The sequence below is a fragment of the Apodemus sylvaticus genome, chromosome 6 (genome assembly GCF_947179515.1).
Source record: "Apodemus sylvaticus chromosome 6, mApoSyl1.1, whole genome shotgun sequence".
NCBI lineage: Eukaryota > Metazoa > Chordata > Mammalia > Rodentia > Muridae > Apodemus > Apodemus sylvaticus.
Genome location: NC_067477.1, coordinates 67,924,135 through 67,943,450, shown reverse-complemented (window position 1 = coordinate 67,943,450; position 19,316 = coordinate 67,924,135). Strand labels below are relative to the sequence as shown.

The window sequence follows — 19,316 nt, the reverse complement described above, 5'->3', positions numbered from 1 at the left end:
GTCCTGGGATTAAAGGCATATTTGACCATGGCTCACAAATTTACTTTTAAAATCACTCAGTGATTATGATGCATTTGTGGAGTCAGAGGACAGCCTTTTGGAATTGGTTCTCGTATAATCTAGAGATTAAACTCAGGTCATTGGGCAGAGGCAAGCACTTTCCCAGAGTCTTCTCGTTGGTCTATAACTCTTCAATTTACAGATGTTTGTTTATTCATATTCTAAGTGTCTTCTCAAACACTTTTTGGTAGCAAGATTTGCTATCTTCCAAGACAAAATTGTTACCAAGAAAAACAATGATGTAATTACTCAGTCGTCTAACATGCTAAAATACATTTCCATTACTTGTATACCGATGGTCCTGCCTCTCTGGCATGCTGATACATTACTTGTATACCGATGGTCCTGCCTCTCTGACATGCTAATACATTACTTGTATACTGATGGTCCTGCCTCTCTGACATGCTGATACATTACTTGTATACTGATGGTCCTGCCTCTCTGACATGCTGATACATTACTTGTATACTGATGGTCCTGCCTCTCTGACATGCTGATACATTACTTGTATACTGATGCTCCTGCCTCTCTGACATGCTGATACATTATTTGTATATTGATGGTCCTGCCTCTCTGACATGCTGATACATTACTTGTATACTGATGGTCCTGCATTGTTTTCTGCTCTTCTCTACCACATGTTCTTATTGATGAAGAGCACAAATGGCTACTGTGGGATGCAGGTTAATTGTAACTTTCCTCATGCTGTTACTAAAACTAATTGAAGCAGTCTGCCATTTTTCTGAAATGAATGTATTCAGGGTGTGCAAGCAAACATATCTTCCATTTTTTCTCTAAAAAAGGTAGAATATTCTTATACTGGTAGTGAATTAGAGAACAAATTTATTTGGCAGAATCAATACCTTCAAAGCTATATGGGTATTAAGCAAAATATTGGCAGAATCGATATCTTCAAAGCTATATGGGTATTAAGCTTCTGTTTTCTGTTAGGTCTGATGACTGACTCCTACAATCCTGGCACTCAGGAGGCTGAGGTAGGAGGATTGCCATGAATTTGAGACCTACTTGGGCTACACACAGTAAATTCCAGGACAGCCTCAGCTGAAGAGTAAGACTTTGTCTCAAATAACCAGCACAGGGCCAGTAGGTGGTTTGAAGGGTGAGGGCACTTGCAAGCAATCCTCAATTCCGTCTCTGGAACCCATCCCTAGCATTGTCCTCTGACTTCTGAAACTTACGGGAAGACAGACACAGCACCCCAATGCTGTTCTCACGTTCCTGCACACATACGGGAAGGCAGAGACACAGCACCCCAATGCTGTTCTCACGTTCCTGCACACATACGGGAAGGCAGAGACACAGCACCCCAATGCTGTTCTCACGTTCCTGCATATGCTTAGACATTAATGAGGACCCTGGGACCCAGGGGACACAAGCTGCAAATCACAGCTCAGAAGGCAGCTCCTTTCCAGGACCCACACTTTCAGCATATGTTCTGACAACACGAGGTAAAACTGTGCCACACAGCTGTGCCCTATGACTACCAATTAACAAGGCAGCCGGGAGTCTGGGATGGAGCTCCGAGCTGCTTGCTTAGCATGCAGAAGGCTCAAGTAGGAGGCTGGGGTGCAACATGAAAAACCAGACCGTGACTCTATGCCAGCCATTGTTTGTAACTTCCCAGAAAGTGAGATGGCTCGTTATTTGATGGCCTGAATGGACCTGAAATATACGCCCATTTCTCCTTCTCTTTGACCTTTTATGCTCTCCACAAAGATAAAACTGTATGCACATTTCCTGAAGGTACCTGAGTGAATTAAAAAAAAAAGTTGACCTGAGTTTTAACTACTTCTGAAAAAGTGAGAGATTAACCAAAAATTCTTGCAGAATTGGTTTTAATACAAAAAAGAATTTCATTAGCATCAGGTATGAAGGCTGTCAGCTTTGACTTCTTTGCCATCCATTGCAATAGTATTCTTGTAATAGTAATCAAATAATTTAAAAAAAAAAAGTTGATGTATCAGTAGTTACTTTTCTGTTGCTGTGATTTAACACCATGACCAAAGCAGTTTATATAAGAGGCTATTTGGGATCAATCATGATGTAACTTTGCATAGCAGATATAGGAAGCTGAGAGCTTGCATCTCAAGCAGGCATTTGAAGGGGGGGGGGGCAAACTGGGAGCAAGGCAAAGACTTCACTAAAGCCCCGCCCTCAGTGAGTCACTTCCTCTACCAAGGCCGCATTCTTTCCTTTCTTCTCTTCCTCCTTTGTGTGTGTTTGTGTGTGTGCTTTCTTTTTTTTAGTTATTTAAGAATTACATCTTAGAATTAGTTGGGGGGGGGGTGTACGCGCTCGTGCGCGCCCTACCAGTTGAGTGGTGAAGACAGACAGATTGACCCTGCCTTGAGTTAGAAATCAGGTCCTCAGGAGCAGTCTTAGGAACAAGTGCCTTTTCCCAGCCTCTACCCCGAGGCGGCTTACTGAACTGGGTTTTTGGGTTTTGTTTTTTTTGTTTTGTTTTTTGTTTTGTTTTGTTTTTTCGAGACAGGGTTTCTCTGTGTAGCCCTGGCTGTCCTGGAACTCACTCTGTAGACCAGGCTGGCCTCGAACTCAGAAATCCGCCTGCCTCTGCCTTGCAGAGTGCTGGGATTACAGGCGTGTGCCACCACCGCCCGCTGTGTGTGTGTGCTTTTTGAGACAGGGTTTCTCTGAAATGCTGGGATTAAAGGCATGCTTCCCCATCACCCAGCTAAGGTCACATTTCTTAAGCACCCCCACATAGAAGCCACTTGGACCCAGTGTTCAAATACAGAGCCCGTGGCAACATTTACATTCAATCTACAGGGCAGGTTCTCTCTGCATAGCCCACTCAGGCTGGCCCTGAACTTGTGATCTCTCGCTTCAAGCGCATTCAATGCTAAGATTACAGGCCTGCACCATGACACTGAAATCAAGGATTTCTTTAGAGTCAGGCACAGTGATACATGTTTACAATCTCAGGACTCAACACGCTTCTCTCTTTTTAGTGAGAATCTGTGCAAGAATATCACTGCCATCACTGGAGGCATCTTTTACCCAGACAATGAAACAGTGTCTATATGGTTTTTATGATCTGTATATATAGACAGACAAAAAAATCTGATTTAATTTGCAAAAACTTCAGAATTCAGAAAACTTGAAAAAAATGTATCATTTTATTTGCACACTTAGAAAAGTTGTACGCGGAAACTTATCTTTTGTAAAACAGAACTGTTAGAGAGGATGGCATTTTTATTTTTAAATCATTAAGACTGGTCAAGAAATAAAACAAAAACAGTAAAATGTTTAAAAAAATTAAAGAACATTTTCCAAGTATAAATTTTATAAATACAAAACAAATTCACAAATTACTCTGAATGCTAAATAAATATCTAGTTAATAAATTCAGTCGGCACTGGCTACGGCACGTCAGAGCTAGAGCGTTGGATTCATTCATGTGTAGTGTTGAAACCATGTGCTCATGAAACGTCTTAAGACACATTCTCTAAGCTGTGGTCTAGAAGTCTTACTGTGGAGACAAAGCCTCCTTACTACTGAAACTCCTAAAGCTCACTGACAAAATAAATCATAGATGAAAAAATATTTTCCAAGATACCTGAACACATGAATGATCTCAAAATGTACAAAAGCCTCTGTAAACCAGTACTGTACCCAATACATCTATAAAACTTAGTAGATACTGAACAAAAACTGTAGCAAAGGAAATCTTTCCTACATTCTCCTGAGTGCTTAACAGTAAATTGAGAATATAGTGCAGGCCACCAGCTGTGGTCAACCAGCTGTTATTGCTTTATACACATATCTGCTTTAGAGCATGATTTAATGTTCCATTTTCATGAACGATTCCTGTTTTTCTTCACATATAGCCTTCAGAAGGACAGCATTAGATCCGCGACTTCTTTGCGGCTAGTGGCACGCTAACCTGGTCCACATTACTGGGCGAGACGTGGAGTCCAAGCTTCTGAGCCTGAATATGAAAAAATGCTTGCAGCCGAGTACCGGCTCTCGCCTCACTTGTATTCCGAGGATTGTATTCAAAGCAGTTTGAAAACATTAACTCAATATCATCAATAAACTCAGCTGGAGAGAGAAAAACAAACAAGATTAGGATAAAAAGTAAACACATCAGAAACAAGTTTTGTTTGTACACTGGAAAACTTACTAAGAAAAGGGAAGTCAGAAAAGAAGAGATTGAAACAAGGTAACAGAACTTGAGCTTTTATAAAATTGTTCAATTATAAATATTTTAAATTGTTTTGGAGAACCTGTGGCTCATATGCATTATGTGTTTACACACTCCTAGCTGGAGAGACAGAGCCTTGCACAGATTTCCATGAGGCTATGATTAATCATTGTATCAAAAATAAAAACCTTCCTCCACTAAGAGCAGATGCTATAGAATGTCTCTAACTAGTTAGTTCAATCCATCTTTCACCTCAGTCTGTACTAATAAGCATTTGAGGAACCTCCTGGGCTGCCAAATACCACCTATACTAACGTACATCATCTACAACAAAATAAAAAGAGCAACATCTCTTAAAAGCACTAAAAAGAAAATGATAATTTACTCACATGCTAATTTATATTCACATTTATTTACTTTTTCTCGAATAATATTTAAGGCAATGGGCTTCTTAATGATGTCATAGTAGTCTGGGACCTGTAAAATGATAAAATATTTTATAGTACAAAGAGATTATTGTACATATATGGTTAATTTTATACCTGAAAAAGCAACTTAATATCAACTTCTGAATACTATTATTCCATTAAAATGTCACATATTTTGAGTCATTTTAATGATTTAGAAGCCTATTTAATACTATCATAAATGTAATTTATCATGAAAGGAAAACAGATATACATACCCATATTTATTAGTGAGCATTATTGCATCTATAGTAATGAATAGAATGTGACAATGTTTACTTAATTGATGACAAAAACCATCTATAAAAAAGAAAAGCTGGAGTTCATGGCTATCTTCAGCTACAGACTAGGCCAGACTAGGTTGTCTGAAAAAAACAAAAACCACCTGGCGGTGGTGGCACACGCCTTTAATCCCAGCACTTGGGAGGCAGAGGCAGGTGGATTTCTGAGTTTGAGGCCAGCCTGGTCTACAGAGTGAGTTCCAGGACAGCCAGGGCTACACAGAGAAACCCTGTCTCGAAAAAACAAAACAAAACAAAACAAAACAAAAAAAACAAAACCCCAAAACCCAGTTCAGTAAGCCGCCTCGGGGTAGAGGCTGGGAAAAGGCACTTGTTCCTAAGACTGCTCCTGAGGACCTGATTTCTAACTCAAGGCAGGGTCAATCTGTCTGCCTTCACCACTCAACTGGTAGGGCATGCACGAGCACGTACACCCCCCCCCCCCAAACTAATTCTAAGATGTAATTCTTAAATAACTAAATGTTATTCTATATTAATTAATTAACTAATTAATCCTTCAGATTTTGCTCTGGAGATCTTAAGCAGAAGCTGATATGACCAGTACAGAACACCGGCTGCTTCTCCGAAGGCCCAGGGCCAAGCCCCAGCCCCCACATGGCAGCGCAGACTTTATCATATAATATAAATGTAACTCAGGTAATATAAACATATTTTATAAAGTCTAGTTATATTATTACCTGGATTTTAGAAACAAGTTTCAAAAAGGGCCAGCTATCATCATGTCGTACCAGTTCCACCACAAGTTGTTCAAAAGCAGATAACTCATGAACACCTCCTTGTCGGCCAGAACTTCTTCGATTCAGTGGTACAGGAGATGACTCTGAATAGGTAAAACATTTTAGGCAGTATCAAAGCAAAATGTTGACTATAAGTTAAGCCTGTTACAGAAATAAATACAAGCCACACTTTACACTGAGATTTTTGCCTTTGCAGTATATGTGGAGTCAGTGTGTGGCAGCATGCCTGCATGTGTGTACAGGTGCACGTGGAGGTTTATGTTGGTATGAGGGTCGTTAAATCAAACCTTGGTGCTGTATGTGGGTCTCCCCCCAAGCCTCCCTGCCTGTGTGCTCGGGCTTTCAGCACCATAGGCTGAGCCCCTCCTCAGCCCACCTAACTTGCTCTGAAAGACATACAAATCTGGGTCAAATACTCTTAATTTCCTTTTTCATTTAAATGTTCCAAAAAGGTTTTTGGGGTTCTTACTCAATTTTACAATGTAATGTTAATGGTTAGTGATGAGTGTGTGTATTCTGAGGGAGGATTTACTGGGAGAATGACATGCACAAGGCAAGCACTTCAGCACTAGGAGATATCCCTAGCTCTGAAATGTGTTTTGTTAAACAGTATTTAACTGACTACATTTTCCCACTAACAATGGAATACTAGGACTGGAGAGATGGCTTATTGGCTAAGAGCACTTAGAGCCTTCAGAGGGGCCTGGGTTCAGCTCCAAGCACCTGTATCAGGTGGCTCACAAATGCCTGTAATTTCAGTTCCAGGACACCCAAGATCCTCTGACCTCAGCAGGCATCTGTATAAACTTTTGTTCTCCTCATAGATTAAGGGCTAAGGAGATGGCTCTTTGGTAAAGCGCCTGCCTGTGAGCATGAGGATTTCAATTTGATCCCAAGTGCTCCTGTAAAGGGCTGGGTGTAGTGGTTTGTGCCTCCTTTGGCCTCCACACAGGAATACGGCATATTATCTTCAAAGTTAGTGCACTGCCCCGTGCTGTACAGACTTTAATGTACTTTGCCTTTCCTTGGCAATAGCTGCCTCTTTAATGATGTATGCTTTAGATCAGACTGCTGTATCGTAAGAACAGCTCTTAACAAGTGATAAAGGACTCCAGTTTTCTGAGTGAAGGAAGAATATAAATTAGATTTCAGACCTGTCGACTGTCTTTTCCTGCCTCTTCTCTTCGATTCACTATCCTGGAGAGCCAGTCTCTCAGTAGTATTTAAAGGTATCAACTGTCTGTTTGATCTCGAGGTGTTGACCCTGAAGTTGGAGAAGCTGGGACTGTGTTCTGGGGTGTTCTCAGCACTCTTCCGCACGCGGCGTTTCCCCTGAGGACTGAGCAGCTCCACAAACACATCTGCCTGCAGGGCACTGGGGCTGTGGCGAGTGGAGCGACTACCACCTCGCAGGGACCGAGTTTCTGTGGGAGGAGCAGATCTGGTTTTCCTTGAGTTTCTGCCAGCAGGTTTGGAAGCCGTGGTTTTGGGCGTGCTCTGCTGACTTCTTGAAGGGTATCTTCCAGGGTCTTGTCGTTGGCTTCGACTTGGGAAAGAAGGGCCAAATCTCCCTCTTGTTTTAATTGGCAATCTAACTTGGGGTCTTCCTCGTTTTGGTGGGCTACAAATAGAAAGTACAATAATGAACAATGAAGAACATATGGTTATTTGCACCTAATCAGTGAGTTGTACATAAATTACTTTTGCATATAAACTTATATATACTGTAGTATATATTATCATATCCTTTATGTTTAGAGACAAGTTCTCATATTTCTCTGAAACAAGGGAAGACATCTATTTTCTAGGTGACTAGGATATCATGAAAATCATGTCCTGAATTGTGATAAACTACTAAAATCCTCAGGAGAACTGCAGACAGACCAAGTCAGTATCTTTAAAGCACAGGAAACTAATGCACTAAGCTTGCGCTTTGCTTCTCCTGTGCCAACAGTGACAATGTCCAGGAAGAAGGAAGGCTCAGTGCAGCAGTGTAGGGGAATACCAGGACAGGGAAAGGAGAAGGGGTGGATGGGGGAATAGGGGGAGGAAAGAGGGCTTATGGGACTTTCGAGGAGGGGGGATCCAGGAAAAGGGAAATCATTTGAAATGTAAATAAAGAATATATCAAATAAAAAAAAGAAAAAAAGAAATCCTCAAATAAAGGAGGAAAAAAACCCCTTAATCTCAACAAAAAAAAGAGTGGATGGCTCTATTTTAATTATTTTCCTGAAAGAAAGGGTAAAAATGAGTGTGGTGGTATAATCTGAACACTCGGGGAGCTAAAGGCATCACGCCAAGTTTGGGGCTAGCCTGAACTACAGTGTGAGGCTGTTTCAAGGGGAGATAAAGATTAAATAAGGGGAGACTACCCAGTGCTACTACAGCAGGAACATCCAGCCTTCAAACCTATGCATAAGGCCTGAGTGACAGCTCACTATGTTGCAGAAGAATTGTTAATTCTGGGGCCAATGGGGTAAGAACATAAGAATATAGCAACAGGACGGCTTAGATCGGAAATACCTACCTTGGAAAAATATTTATAATATGTAAGAAGCATAGGTAGTTTCAGAACAGTTATGACTCTACTATTCTTGTGGGTCTGAAGAGTCACAGGTGAGAAGGGTCTTCCTCACTGCAAACTGCACTCACCTGAGCGCTTCCTCTTCGTCAGAGTCCTCCTCATCTTGCTCCACCTCATATTCCTCCTCCTCACTCTGACCTTCTTCATCATCGTCATCAACTTCATCATCATCATCACCTTCTACGCCTTCTTCCATTTCCTCATCACTTTCCAAGGATGGTCTCTGCCTAGAGGAAAGTCTTCTAGAACGTTGCTTTGGTCGACATTCTGGACAAAACCAATCTCCATCAGGAACAGTCTGAACAAATCACAAAAATGATCATTATCTACTGTCAGAAATCTCAATTTCAATGTGCCCAACAGACAAAGGTAAAAATACCTTGAGCTTTGGTCGCACACAGTAGGTGTGATGCCCGCGGTCACAGCCATCACAGAGCACCATGTTTTCAGCATCTCCCTTCTTCCGGCAGATCTTGCAACGTGCATTCAGTATGGATTTAGACCACATCACACTGCGATCCAAGGTTGATAAATGTAGAAACACTTGGGAGAGACTAGCAGAGGAAAGCAGAGACTCTCTCCAGCGGTCCAGGACAGTTTTATAAGAACGTCCGCTGTCACTGCCATCTTAAAATGAGAGGGGAAAGTGTTCAAGTCCCTGGGCAAAGGCAAATGTCTACTAGAATTACTTTCTTGGTAGTTTAAATAGCTCTGGTGTCATGTTTCTTCTAATGTTTAATATTGAAAGCTGAAATCCCATGTCGGCCAGCACCGGAGGCCACAGCAAGAGCGTTTCTGTGCTTTTGAGACAGGCTGTACTGGCCAGTTTGGGCTGCTACGAGTGAAGCTGTCTCACCCCAAGCTGCCCACACCTAATGCTATACTAGAAAACATACCTGCTGTATTTTTTAAAGAAAAGACATAAGGAATTACTTAAATCCACACACTGATGGCTTGAGATTTTAATAGTTAAAAGAGAAAAGAATTTAGGCAATGTGTTCCCAATTTAGTCTTTGTATCAAGTCTTGGTTTAATTTAAAACTGGTTACAGAAGAAGTCACTGTTCCTTTGAATCAAGTATGTTGCTGCCCCATTGCCAGAAGAATGATGGACTGTTCTCTAATTTCAATATCAAGCACAATAAGGTTTCTTTTGAGCTGATAGTACACGTTCTGACATAGGTAAAGGTGTTGGCTCAGTGTGTTCCTGAGGGTGAATATACTAAATACCACTGTGTAGTGTAATTCAGAAAGTTTACCACAGTAACATGGTTATTATCCTAGCACTCGAGAGAAAAAGGCAAGAGGTTGCATCCTGGGCAACATACTAAATTCAAGGCCATCCTGAGCTACTTTGCCCTATCTCAAAACAATGAAACACGTGCCCATCAAAATAGCCAACCAAACAAAACTAAAAAGGAAAACCACAGCCAGCAATATGGCCCGGCAGGTAGATGTGCTTGCTGTGTGAGCCTGATGGTGTGGAAGGAAGAACCAACTCTACAGAGTGCCCTCTGACCTCCAACCACGCTGGGATGTGCTTGCACACAGACACCCCCACAAATACTAATTAAGACAGACAAAACAGAGAAAACATGAACCCATGAAAGGTGTGAGCCGCTCAGAAGTACAACGCTTGCCTTGCATTGCAGTTCTGGTTTTCCATCCCCAGTAGCACACACCTATACATATCTACACCCACACACCACCAAACCAAAACATGAGAGCTAGAAAAACCAGACTAATAAAGAACTCAGATATCTGAGGGCTGGAGAGATGGCTCAGTGGTTAAGAGCACTGACTGCTCTTCCAAAGGTCCTGAGTTCAAATCCCAGCAACCACATGGTGGCTCACAAACATCCGTAATGAGGTCTGAAACTCTCTTCTGGTGTGTCTGAAGACAGCTACAGTGTGCTTATTACATGGCTCAGAACTCTGGTGAGTGCGCAGCTCTGTGCTAGAGCATGGCCCACCGGGCGGGCCATCAGGTCTTGGGTTTGATCCCCAGTGTAGCAAAAACAACAACATAAAAGAAATAAAAACTACAAAGAACTTGTAAACCAGGCTGGTCTTAAACTCATTGATCCACCTGCCTCTGCCTTGTGAGGGCTGGAACTAAAGGCATGTGCCACCAAAGCCAGGGAATCAAATGACTTCAAAGCTTGAGAAAATGAAGTAGGCATTCAGGGCAACAATGTGTAGAATGTGAGCAGATAACTCCCACCTTCATCTTTCTGAGTCTCTAGTGTTTCTCAGATGATTCCCAGGGACTCCACGTGCACTACAGAACTATTCCTTCCCAGAACAAGCCCACATCTTTTGTAGATGGCATAGGAGCTAGCTCAATTCTGAATTGTGATTGCAGCGCCTCTCTTTTTTGGGGGTGTGTAATCTACTAAAATGCACTGGCTTTAACTTTGCCCCTCACTCTGTGCTTCTGACTTGATTTCATTAAAAGGCTTCATGGAAAGCTCTGGCATAAAAGTATGCCCAAGGAAGAACCAACAAGCACTACCAGTTAATAGATCATGAAGACATCTCTCTGGACAAATCTGCACCAGTTCTTATTAGGTAATGGCAAAAAATAAGGCTGGAGAATGGCCAACACGTTAGAGGGAATGAAGAGTCAATCAGGAGAGACTTGAATGGTCCTGGAAATCAGCAGGAATGTTTTTTAGTTCATGGGTTGGTGAATTTTTTTCTTTTTAAAGATAATGTAGCTCAGGCTAGCTTCAAATTTATGATCCTATCAACTCAGCCTCCTAAAGGTTGGGATAACAGGCTGTACCACCCACTCGAGGTGTAGTGTGGGTACAATCCCAGTTTTTTGGGAGCTGAAGTGGAAGGAGGATCAGTTCCACGTCACCCTTGGCTATATAGCAAGACTGACATCTGCTATGCCTGCTCAGCACTGGGACTATGTGCCCACATCGCTGCCCTCCGCTTTTTACATGAGTGCTGGTGATTTGAACTCAGGTTCTCATGCTTATAGACTGAGTCATCTCCCCCTAAGCCTCCTCCTCACCCCTCTGTGGATATAGGGTCTCCTGTGGCTCAGGGTGCCACTCTCCAACTCCCTACATTTCTTAGGATGGCCTCCACTTCCTAAGGGCTAGAGCACAGTTGTACACAACACTCTCAGAGGTGCTTCCTTCACCAGCATAAACCAGCTTTACAAGCCCATTACAGCTTGCTTGTTCTCTCGATTACATGACCGTCAAGGGCAGAATGTTCCCCTTCTTTTATCTTCCACATGTTGGTCTGGAAATACTCCTCAAGAAATTGTTGACTAAAATGATTAACATACAATGCATACCAAGCTTCCCTACAGCTCTCTAGATGAAGGGGAAAGAGATGCTGAGAAATCTTATGTCACACAAGCAAGTGTAAGCTCCAGTTGTGTATCTTGGGACCATGGCTAAGTGTACTAAGATCTACTTTGCGCTCGTCAACTTAGAAGAACGTTAAGAGCTGGTCAGGAGGCCCAGCGGGCATAGGCACTGGTGCCAAGCTCGACAGCGCACTTCCATCCTGGGCCAGAGGGAGCCAACTCTCCAGGTGTCCTCTGACCTCCATCCGTGTGCCACAGCATGCATGTGCATGAACAAGTATATTCGCATAGTAAATTAATAAAGCAAAAATATTTTATTATTTAAGGTGTAACATGTGGCAGGCAACTATTAGTAAGATAGTTGTTTTGTAAGCTTGTCTCCAAGTCCATTGCTTTCCAAAACATTGCATTCAAGATTTTCTTTCAAAACTAAATATGCACATTAATATTCAGCAAATACAGAGGTAAAACAGCTCTTATAAGACAAAACACACATTTCTGTAAGAAGTTAAAAATTTACCATCTCTCACACTAGATTGATCGTCCTCTCTCTTTTTCTTGTTCTTTTTTTTTCTAGCTCCCTTTTGATCTTTATTAATTTCTGTGTTACCTAATTTCAAATTGACAAAGTTAGTTGAGAATTCCTATTATAGCTTAAGGATTTAACCATAAGCATGACATTATGATGAAATTACCAACCCAAACAAATACCACCTCATCTAAGATAATTAACTGAACATGATTCTCTTCCCCAAATTAAAAAAAAAAATCCATAAGCCCATTTTTATCAGCGCAATTAAGTACAATAAAAAGATTGTACTCTTTCTCTTTTCCTTTGTTTACTAAGGATTGAATCCAAAGCCTCACACATACTAGGCAAGCACTCTCAGTGGAGCTAATTTTTTAGCCTCTGAGACAGGGTCTAATATATAAGCCCTTGCTGGCCTAGAACTCACTATGTAGACCAGACTGGCCTAAACCCACAGAAATCCATTTGATTCTATCCGCTTTCTGTCTAGCCTCTACTTTTAACTGTGTGTGTGTGTGTGTGTGTGTGTGTGTGTGTGTGTGTGAGAGAGAGAGAGAGAGAGAGAGAGGCAGACAGACAAACAAAAGATTTTTTTGTTTGTTTGTAAGTGGCGGCTACCTGTATTTACTTGATATACATGTATGTGCATGTGTCACACAATGCCTGTAAAGGCCAAAGGACAGCATTTAGAAGTTGGTTTTCTCCTTCTACCTTTGCAGGTTCTGAGGACCGAGCTCATGTCATTGGGCTCCTACAATGCCTCTACCTGCTGTACCATCTCCCCAACCCCATCTCTATTTTAGATTTTATTTTGAATGACAGATGTGTAGTGCATGCCTGTAATCCTAGCAGTACTTGAGTGTCTGAGGCAAAAGACTGCTGTGAATGCAAGTTCAGCTCAGAATACACAGCAGGACCCTATTTCCACAAACACCACCTAAACAATTATTCTGAGAGCCCAGACTGGTTTTGAATTTCAGCCTCCACAATGGCCACAGAAAAGGAGGAAGCCTTGAGTGAATGTTTATTGTTGGCATGAGCATGGTCTCACGGGGGACTCCAAAGTCTCAGCTTCATAGGAGTGGCAAAGCCTTACCTGTGGTAAGGTTCATATTGGCAAAGCACTCTCAGGAGTCCTAGTGGGAGTGGATCACCAGTAAGTACAGAGGCTAGCAACTGTCCCAAGCCCTCAATGTTTCTAGCCTGAGGCTGCTGGCCTACAGAGACTAACAACCACCCCTCCGACCCGTTCTGTACCACCTGATTGCTGGTGGCAGTAGGTGTGCCCCCATCAAGGGTAGCTTACTCACTCAACACCAGCTCCCTGTGTCTACAAGTGGGGTCCTAGGACACAGGCTATGCGGGACACAGGAACAGCTAAGAGCACATATAAGTGCACTATGCCCCGTGAGCTTGCTATACAGAGAAACCCTGTCCCCAGAGAAAAAACCAAGCAAACAAATCTTTGAGGCTGCTTAATTTCTTATGTCGAAATCTTGGAAGAATGCAATATCTATTCTGTCTCAGACAGTCATAAAACGCAGCCCCGTTGTCTCTCTTCCCCAGGCCCTGCCGGCCTCTCGGCCATGCTGGCTTTGACTCCAAAGCCTCTTGCTCCCCCCTCCTCAGCGCTGGGATTACAGCCACGGGCTCTGCCACCTTTGAGCTTCAGTTAAGATCCCAAAATGTTTCTTTTATCTTTCAGCTGAAAATAAGTTCTAAAATGACTACATGTAAATAGGCATAAGAATCCCTGTGGCCCTCCATAACCCAAGAGACAACTCTCACTATTTTTTCCTGGCCCAAAGCTTTACTAAGACACACAGATGAAAATACAGGCTAACAAAACAACTAGATCTTATTTCCCATTGAACTTAGAAGCAAGTTTTTTGTTTTGTTTTGTTTTGTTTTTTTTAAGAGACAGGTTTTCAAGGCTGGCCTCTGGCAGATTGGAGGCTTCTCTTACGTTCTTCTCTTAGATAGTTCAGGGAGTGGCAAACCTTTACTGGGATACGAAGGTAATGATGGAACCTCTGGGCTGGACTGGGAGGTTCTCCACCCTTCCACACAAGAACATGCCCACTGCTATCTTTGATGGGCGTGCTAGGGCCCAGGCCCCTCCAGGACCTGGGGTCTTCACTGCAACTCTGGATGATGGATCTCTCTTGGCCCCTCCCTGACTCCAACCCCACCCATGATTCTATACCTTAGCCACCCTCCATCTTTTTCCAATCTTCCCTCAATCTTTTTCCAAGCCTTCCAAACCAGCGACCCATGGACTTTTTTACACACTTCCAATCTCTGCTGCCAGCTTGTGACAGAGCCTTATGCTCTCTGGACACAGCAGTCCGTGGGTGCTGACCCTGAGAAAATACTTTCCTATTGTCAAAGGAGTCACAGATATTTCCACCTCAGTGGTGTTGGTCTTTTAACAATCAGTTGATTCTTCAGTTTCAGTTGATCAGCACACAGACTTTTAATCTGGATAGCACAAACAACCCCTATATCCCTCATGTCAAGAGAACCTTTCCTTCCCTCTGAAACCTCAGCCATGGCTCCACTGTCTGTGTTTCTCTCCATATTCTTAACTTCCAAGCACCCACCAGAAAGGCCCAAGCTCTGAGCATGTGGGCTAAGTAAGTACTCGACCACCAAGCTGTGTACAGTCTTCCTCCACACCTCTCTTCACTCCCTTCTAGCCCTATCACCCTCCCAAACCCACATACATGTCTCTTCCCCAAGCTTATGACTTTTGTTTTGGCTTTGTGATCCATTTAACTGGGGTCATCTGCATTACTTGGACTGAACAACTCACTGGAGCCTGGTGAGTTGGGTGCACAGCTTAAGGCTTTCCTTGAATCTATTGACAGCAAATAGTTTATCAGTGAGAGTCCATCTCCTTATTTCGAAAGTGATCTGGATGCACTGGGGTGGCATCTGCTCTTTCTTTTTTGATAAGGCAATTCCAAGGAATACAGGAACCTTTGGCCTGAGGGTGTAAGCCTATAACCCCAGCTGAGAGGAGGGCACTGAGTTCTAGGCCTCCCCGGGCTACAGTGGAGTTCAGGTCGTCCTGAGCAACTTAGTGAGAGCCTGTCTTAAAATGAAGAGTAAGAGGAGAGCTGAGGCTACAGCTCAATGGTAGTGTTTATCTAGCATCAGTTGAGACCCTAGATTCAATCCTCAGGACCACATCCCAGCAAACAAGCCATTACATGATAAGAGAATGGCCTATGACTGCTGCTTTCAATGTGACGTGATTTATTTAAGTTATAATAACATCAACTTATGAGAACATGAATAGGCTTATAACAATGGGATATTATATGTAAATTCTTCAATCTAAGTGCATTATATGAATATATTTACATTTTGAAATTGAATGACACTGTTGATAGCAGTGGCTCTCAACCTGTGGGTCACAACCATTTTTGGGGTTGAATGATCCTTTCATGGGGTTGCCTAAGACCATCAGAAAACACATTACACCTCATTACAGCAGCAAAATTATAGTTATGAAGTAGCAACAACAACAATTTTATGGTTGTGGTCATGACAACATGAAGAACTGAATTAACACGTGGTCACATTAGCACAGTTGCGAGTCACTGGTCTGCAGGAGGTTAAAATCTTGTTTATTTTTGCTTTGTGTGTGAGTGCTTGCCTGCATGTGCCATGTGTATCGCACGCACTCCTGCTGTCCACAGAGGCCAGGAGAGGGCGCTGGGTCTTTTTAAGGAACATAAGTGCTCTTAACCAATGAGCTAGCTCTAACACTTCATTTTCATCAGTTTTCACATCAGGGACTATCATTTAAGAAATTTAGCATTCAAGTTGCTCCTTCCAATGAGATCAGAAAAGTATGGTTTTATCTTCTCTATAACCCTAATGAAATATAAACTTTTTTTAAAATGAAAAATAAGGTCTCACTATGCAGCCCTGACTACCCTGGAACTGGCTATGTAGATCGGGCTAGCCATAAACTCAAGAGATCCACCTGTCTGCCCCTTTAGGGCCAGAATTAAAGGCATGTACTACCACATCTAGCTAACATGATGAATTAACTTAAAATCTGAAGAAGACAACATGGCATTAGAAGCAAGGATAATGTTAAAATTGATTCAAATTTTAGAATCCCTATTTTTTGAAGACTTAATAATTAGGTTCTTGGGTTGGCCCTAAAAAGCATAATAATTGAATTAATTGCCTAAAATTATTATATTAGTTCTTTCATTTTAGTCACAAATTGTAGCTCAATGATAGAGTTTGCCTAACACACATGAGGTCCTGGGTAATCCCCAGCACCACACACCCACACCACAGATGGTAGAGCATTTCCTCATTTATAGTCCTAACACTTTATATCTCTAACTTAATGTTTCTTGGGTAATGCATATTTTTAAACCAAATCTCCAAATGGAGATTTAAATCACTAACAAAAAATTTTAGGTTACTAAAAACAAAACAAAACAAAAAACAAAAAACAAAAAACCCAAAAAACAAAAAAAAATCTGTATTTACCTAATTTATATTATATGAAGTCTGGATAGTAATGCATTTTGGCAATTTTTTGAAACATCACACAAATAGAAATAGGTTTAAAAAATGTTAATGTTTTGAGTAAGCCAGAAAGCAGTATTTTATGTATTATTTAAAATACATCTTACCTGAAAAGTTCATCTTTTAAAAAATGAAAACAATTTTAGCCTATCAAGTTCAATATGTCAGTCCACAAGTCTCAGTAGGAGGAAATTTCACATTATTTAAAATCCAACTAGTATTTAGAAATAAGAAGATACTCACCGAGTGGAGCTTTGAGGAAACGCCGTTCAATGCCCTGTTCTATCTGAAAGAGGGCCAGGGCCAGATAACGAACCACACTGCTCACTGACTGTGGTGTACTGGTACTAGTTGAAATGGTACTTGCAGTTTCTGTTTTAATCCCCAAAAGTCTATAATTAAAATAAAAATTGCAACTTGGTGAAACTTGGACCCACTCATTTTTTCCAAAGTATATTTGTGTGCATAGATACACACTCATTATACAGAGCCCTGAGGGTTTACTTGTGTGCATAGATGTATGTTCATGACACAATCCCAGGTGCCAGTTGTTGCCTTCTGCCTTGAGACAGGTCTGATCCTTTTGTTGCTTGCCACTGCAAATGCCAGGCTAGGGAGCATGAACTCTCAGAAACTCTGTCTCTGCATCCCATCTGGCCAGTGAGAGCACTGGGACCATGAACCACTTTATGGGATTTCTGGGGATGCTAACTCAGGTTCCCACTAGCATGGCAAGTGTTTTCTCCACCGAGCCATCTCCCCAGACCTATGTTACAGTTTCCCAACCTCACAGAGCTAACACACGTGAGTGGGGGGACAGAAGGCGCTAGTCAAGGGGAGAAGGCAGAGAGGGAGGGAGGCTTCTGGGAAAGGTTTCAGAAGTGAGGGTGACAGACCTTCAAGCTGTGGAGCAAGAACCTTAAGTCCCTCCCCTTCCCCATGTCAGCCTCCAGACTTGCATCTCCAGCATAAAACTATCACTTACAAAGTGCTTTCACATGATCTTCCCCACAGAAAACTTCTATAGTACTTTTTTAAAAAAAAGACCTGAGTCTCACTGTATAAAAATCTAGGTTGGTCTTGAACTCACAGTGCTCCTGCCTCTCTCTTCAAGTTTGGGCATTACTGGTTTGCACCCCCTACTTGCTCCCTAGCACATCCTTCACTGTAATCCATGTTCTTCCAGGACAAGAAGGCCTCCTATATATTACAGTTTCATGTCTTTCCAACATTCTCCTCTAGAGGAGACTGCTTAGAAGTGTGTATCAGCTATGATGATCTTCCTGAGGCAGAAGTGTGTACCTTAATGATCTATTTCTTAGTTGCATCAGTACAAATGAACCAACAGAGCAAAATGTAGAAAAAATGACCTCAATTGAGAGATTTATTAAGCATCTCAAGAAAAGCCTACTTTTTTGGTGTGGGTATGTGTATGTGTTTCTGAGGATCAGACCCAGTGTCTCAGCTAGGCTAGCAAGTGTTCCACAACCGAGCTATCTGCTAGCCCACCTCAGAATGTATTCATGTATTTAGTGAGCTTGTGGATGTTGTGTGAGTGTGGGTTCTCATATAGCACAGCGCACATGTAAAGTTAGAGGATAACTTTTGATAGTCACTTCTCTCCTTCCATGTGCTAAAACAGGATCCCTCTTGTTTCCTGCCCTGCTGTGTACTCCAGGCAGACTGGCCTACAAGTTTCTGCACCCATTTCTGTCTCTACAGAGGAAGACTGGGTTTGCAGACACATGGCACGGTTATTTTTAAATGTGTTCTGGGGTACAAACTCAGGTTCTCAGGCTTGTGCTGCAGACAAGCCTTTTGCCCACCATGCAAGCAGCAGGACCACAGTTCAGACCCAGCATACACAGCACAAGGCAGGCGTGGCAGTGTAAGTCAGGCAGGTCCCTGCAGCTCCCTGGCCAGCTAACCTGGCTGAACTGGTAGACTCCGAGCTCAGAAGAGCCTTCGTGAAGGATGAGAGACACTGACTTCCTTTTTCCACATACATGTACACTGTCCCCAAATAATATTCTAGAATGAAATTAAGCACACATTCTAAAGAACCCAAAAACTAAGCCAGGACTGATGATCAGTTCAGAAGCCATTTACCTGTCTCTTACTATGACCCTTGCTTGTTCGAGTTCCATCTCCTCCACGTCTTCATTCACAGTTTTAATCACTCCATTTTCCTTGCTTTCTTCACTTAACAGCTCATAGCGTCCATTCTCCAGGGCTGACCTCCAGATCTGTCGATCTGTAACCTGTAATGAAACCCAGAGTCACTAACCCTGAAATATGGGAATGCATCACTCCTAAGAGGTAGGTACTTAATTCATGTACATTCTAGAACAGAGAAATCAAAAAAGCATAAAAAAAATAAGGTCACTGCACCCAGGAAGCTGAGGCTGAAAAACTGGCAGGCAAGCCAGGGTGATATAGAGAATTCACTCAAAGTCCAAAACACGGAAATAAAATAAAGTTACTCAATGATGTAATGCAATTTATATAATATATAGATGAAACGCTTTAGTACTTTAGTCTATTTTTAAAAACCACACTGT

The 19,316-nt window shown here is 42.2% G+C and overlaps 1 protein-coding gene across 2 annotated transcripts in view; it reads right to left on the bottom strand.

The window, feature by feature from the left end:
* Positions 1 to 3,199: 3,199 nt before the first annotated feature.
* The window catches only part of Baz1a (bromodomain adjacent to zinc finger domain 1A), an 80,647-nt gene continuing 64,530 nt past the window's right edge, over positions 3,200 to 19,316 (bottom strand). For both annotated transcript variants that reach the window (XM_052185855.1, XM_052185854.1), the window contains exons 20-27: positions 18,865 to 19,016; positions 16,999 to 17,147; positions 8,716 to 8,963; positions 8,405 to 8,634; positions 6,907 to 7,373; positions 5,693 to 5,835; positions 4,636 to 4,723; positions 3,200 to 4,143 (exon numbers count right to left, since the gene is read on the bottom strand). In XM_052185855.1, the coding sequence (XP_052041815.1) occupies positions 3,947 to 4,143; positions 4,636 to 4,723; positions 5,693 to 5,835; positions 6,907 to 7,373; positions 8,405 to 8,634; positions 8,716 to 8,963; positions 16,999 to 17,147; positions 18,865 to 19,016 (1,674 nt within the window). In that variant the 3' untranslated portion in view covers positions 3,200 to 3,946. The remainder of the gene's footprint in view (positions 4,144 to 4,635; positions 4,724 to 5,692; positions 5,836 to 6,906; positions 7,374 to 8,404; positions 8,635 to 8,715; positions 8,964 to 16,998; positions 17,148 to 18,864; positions 19,017 to 19,316) is intronic.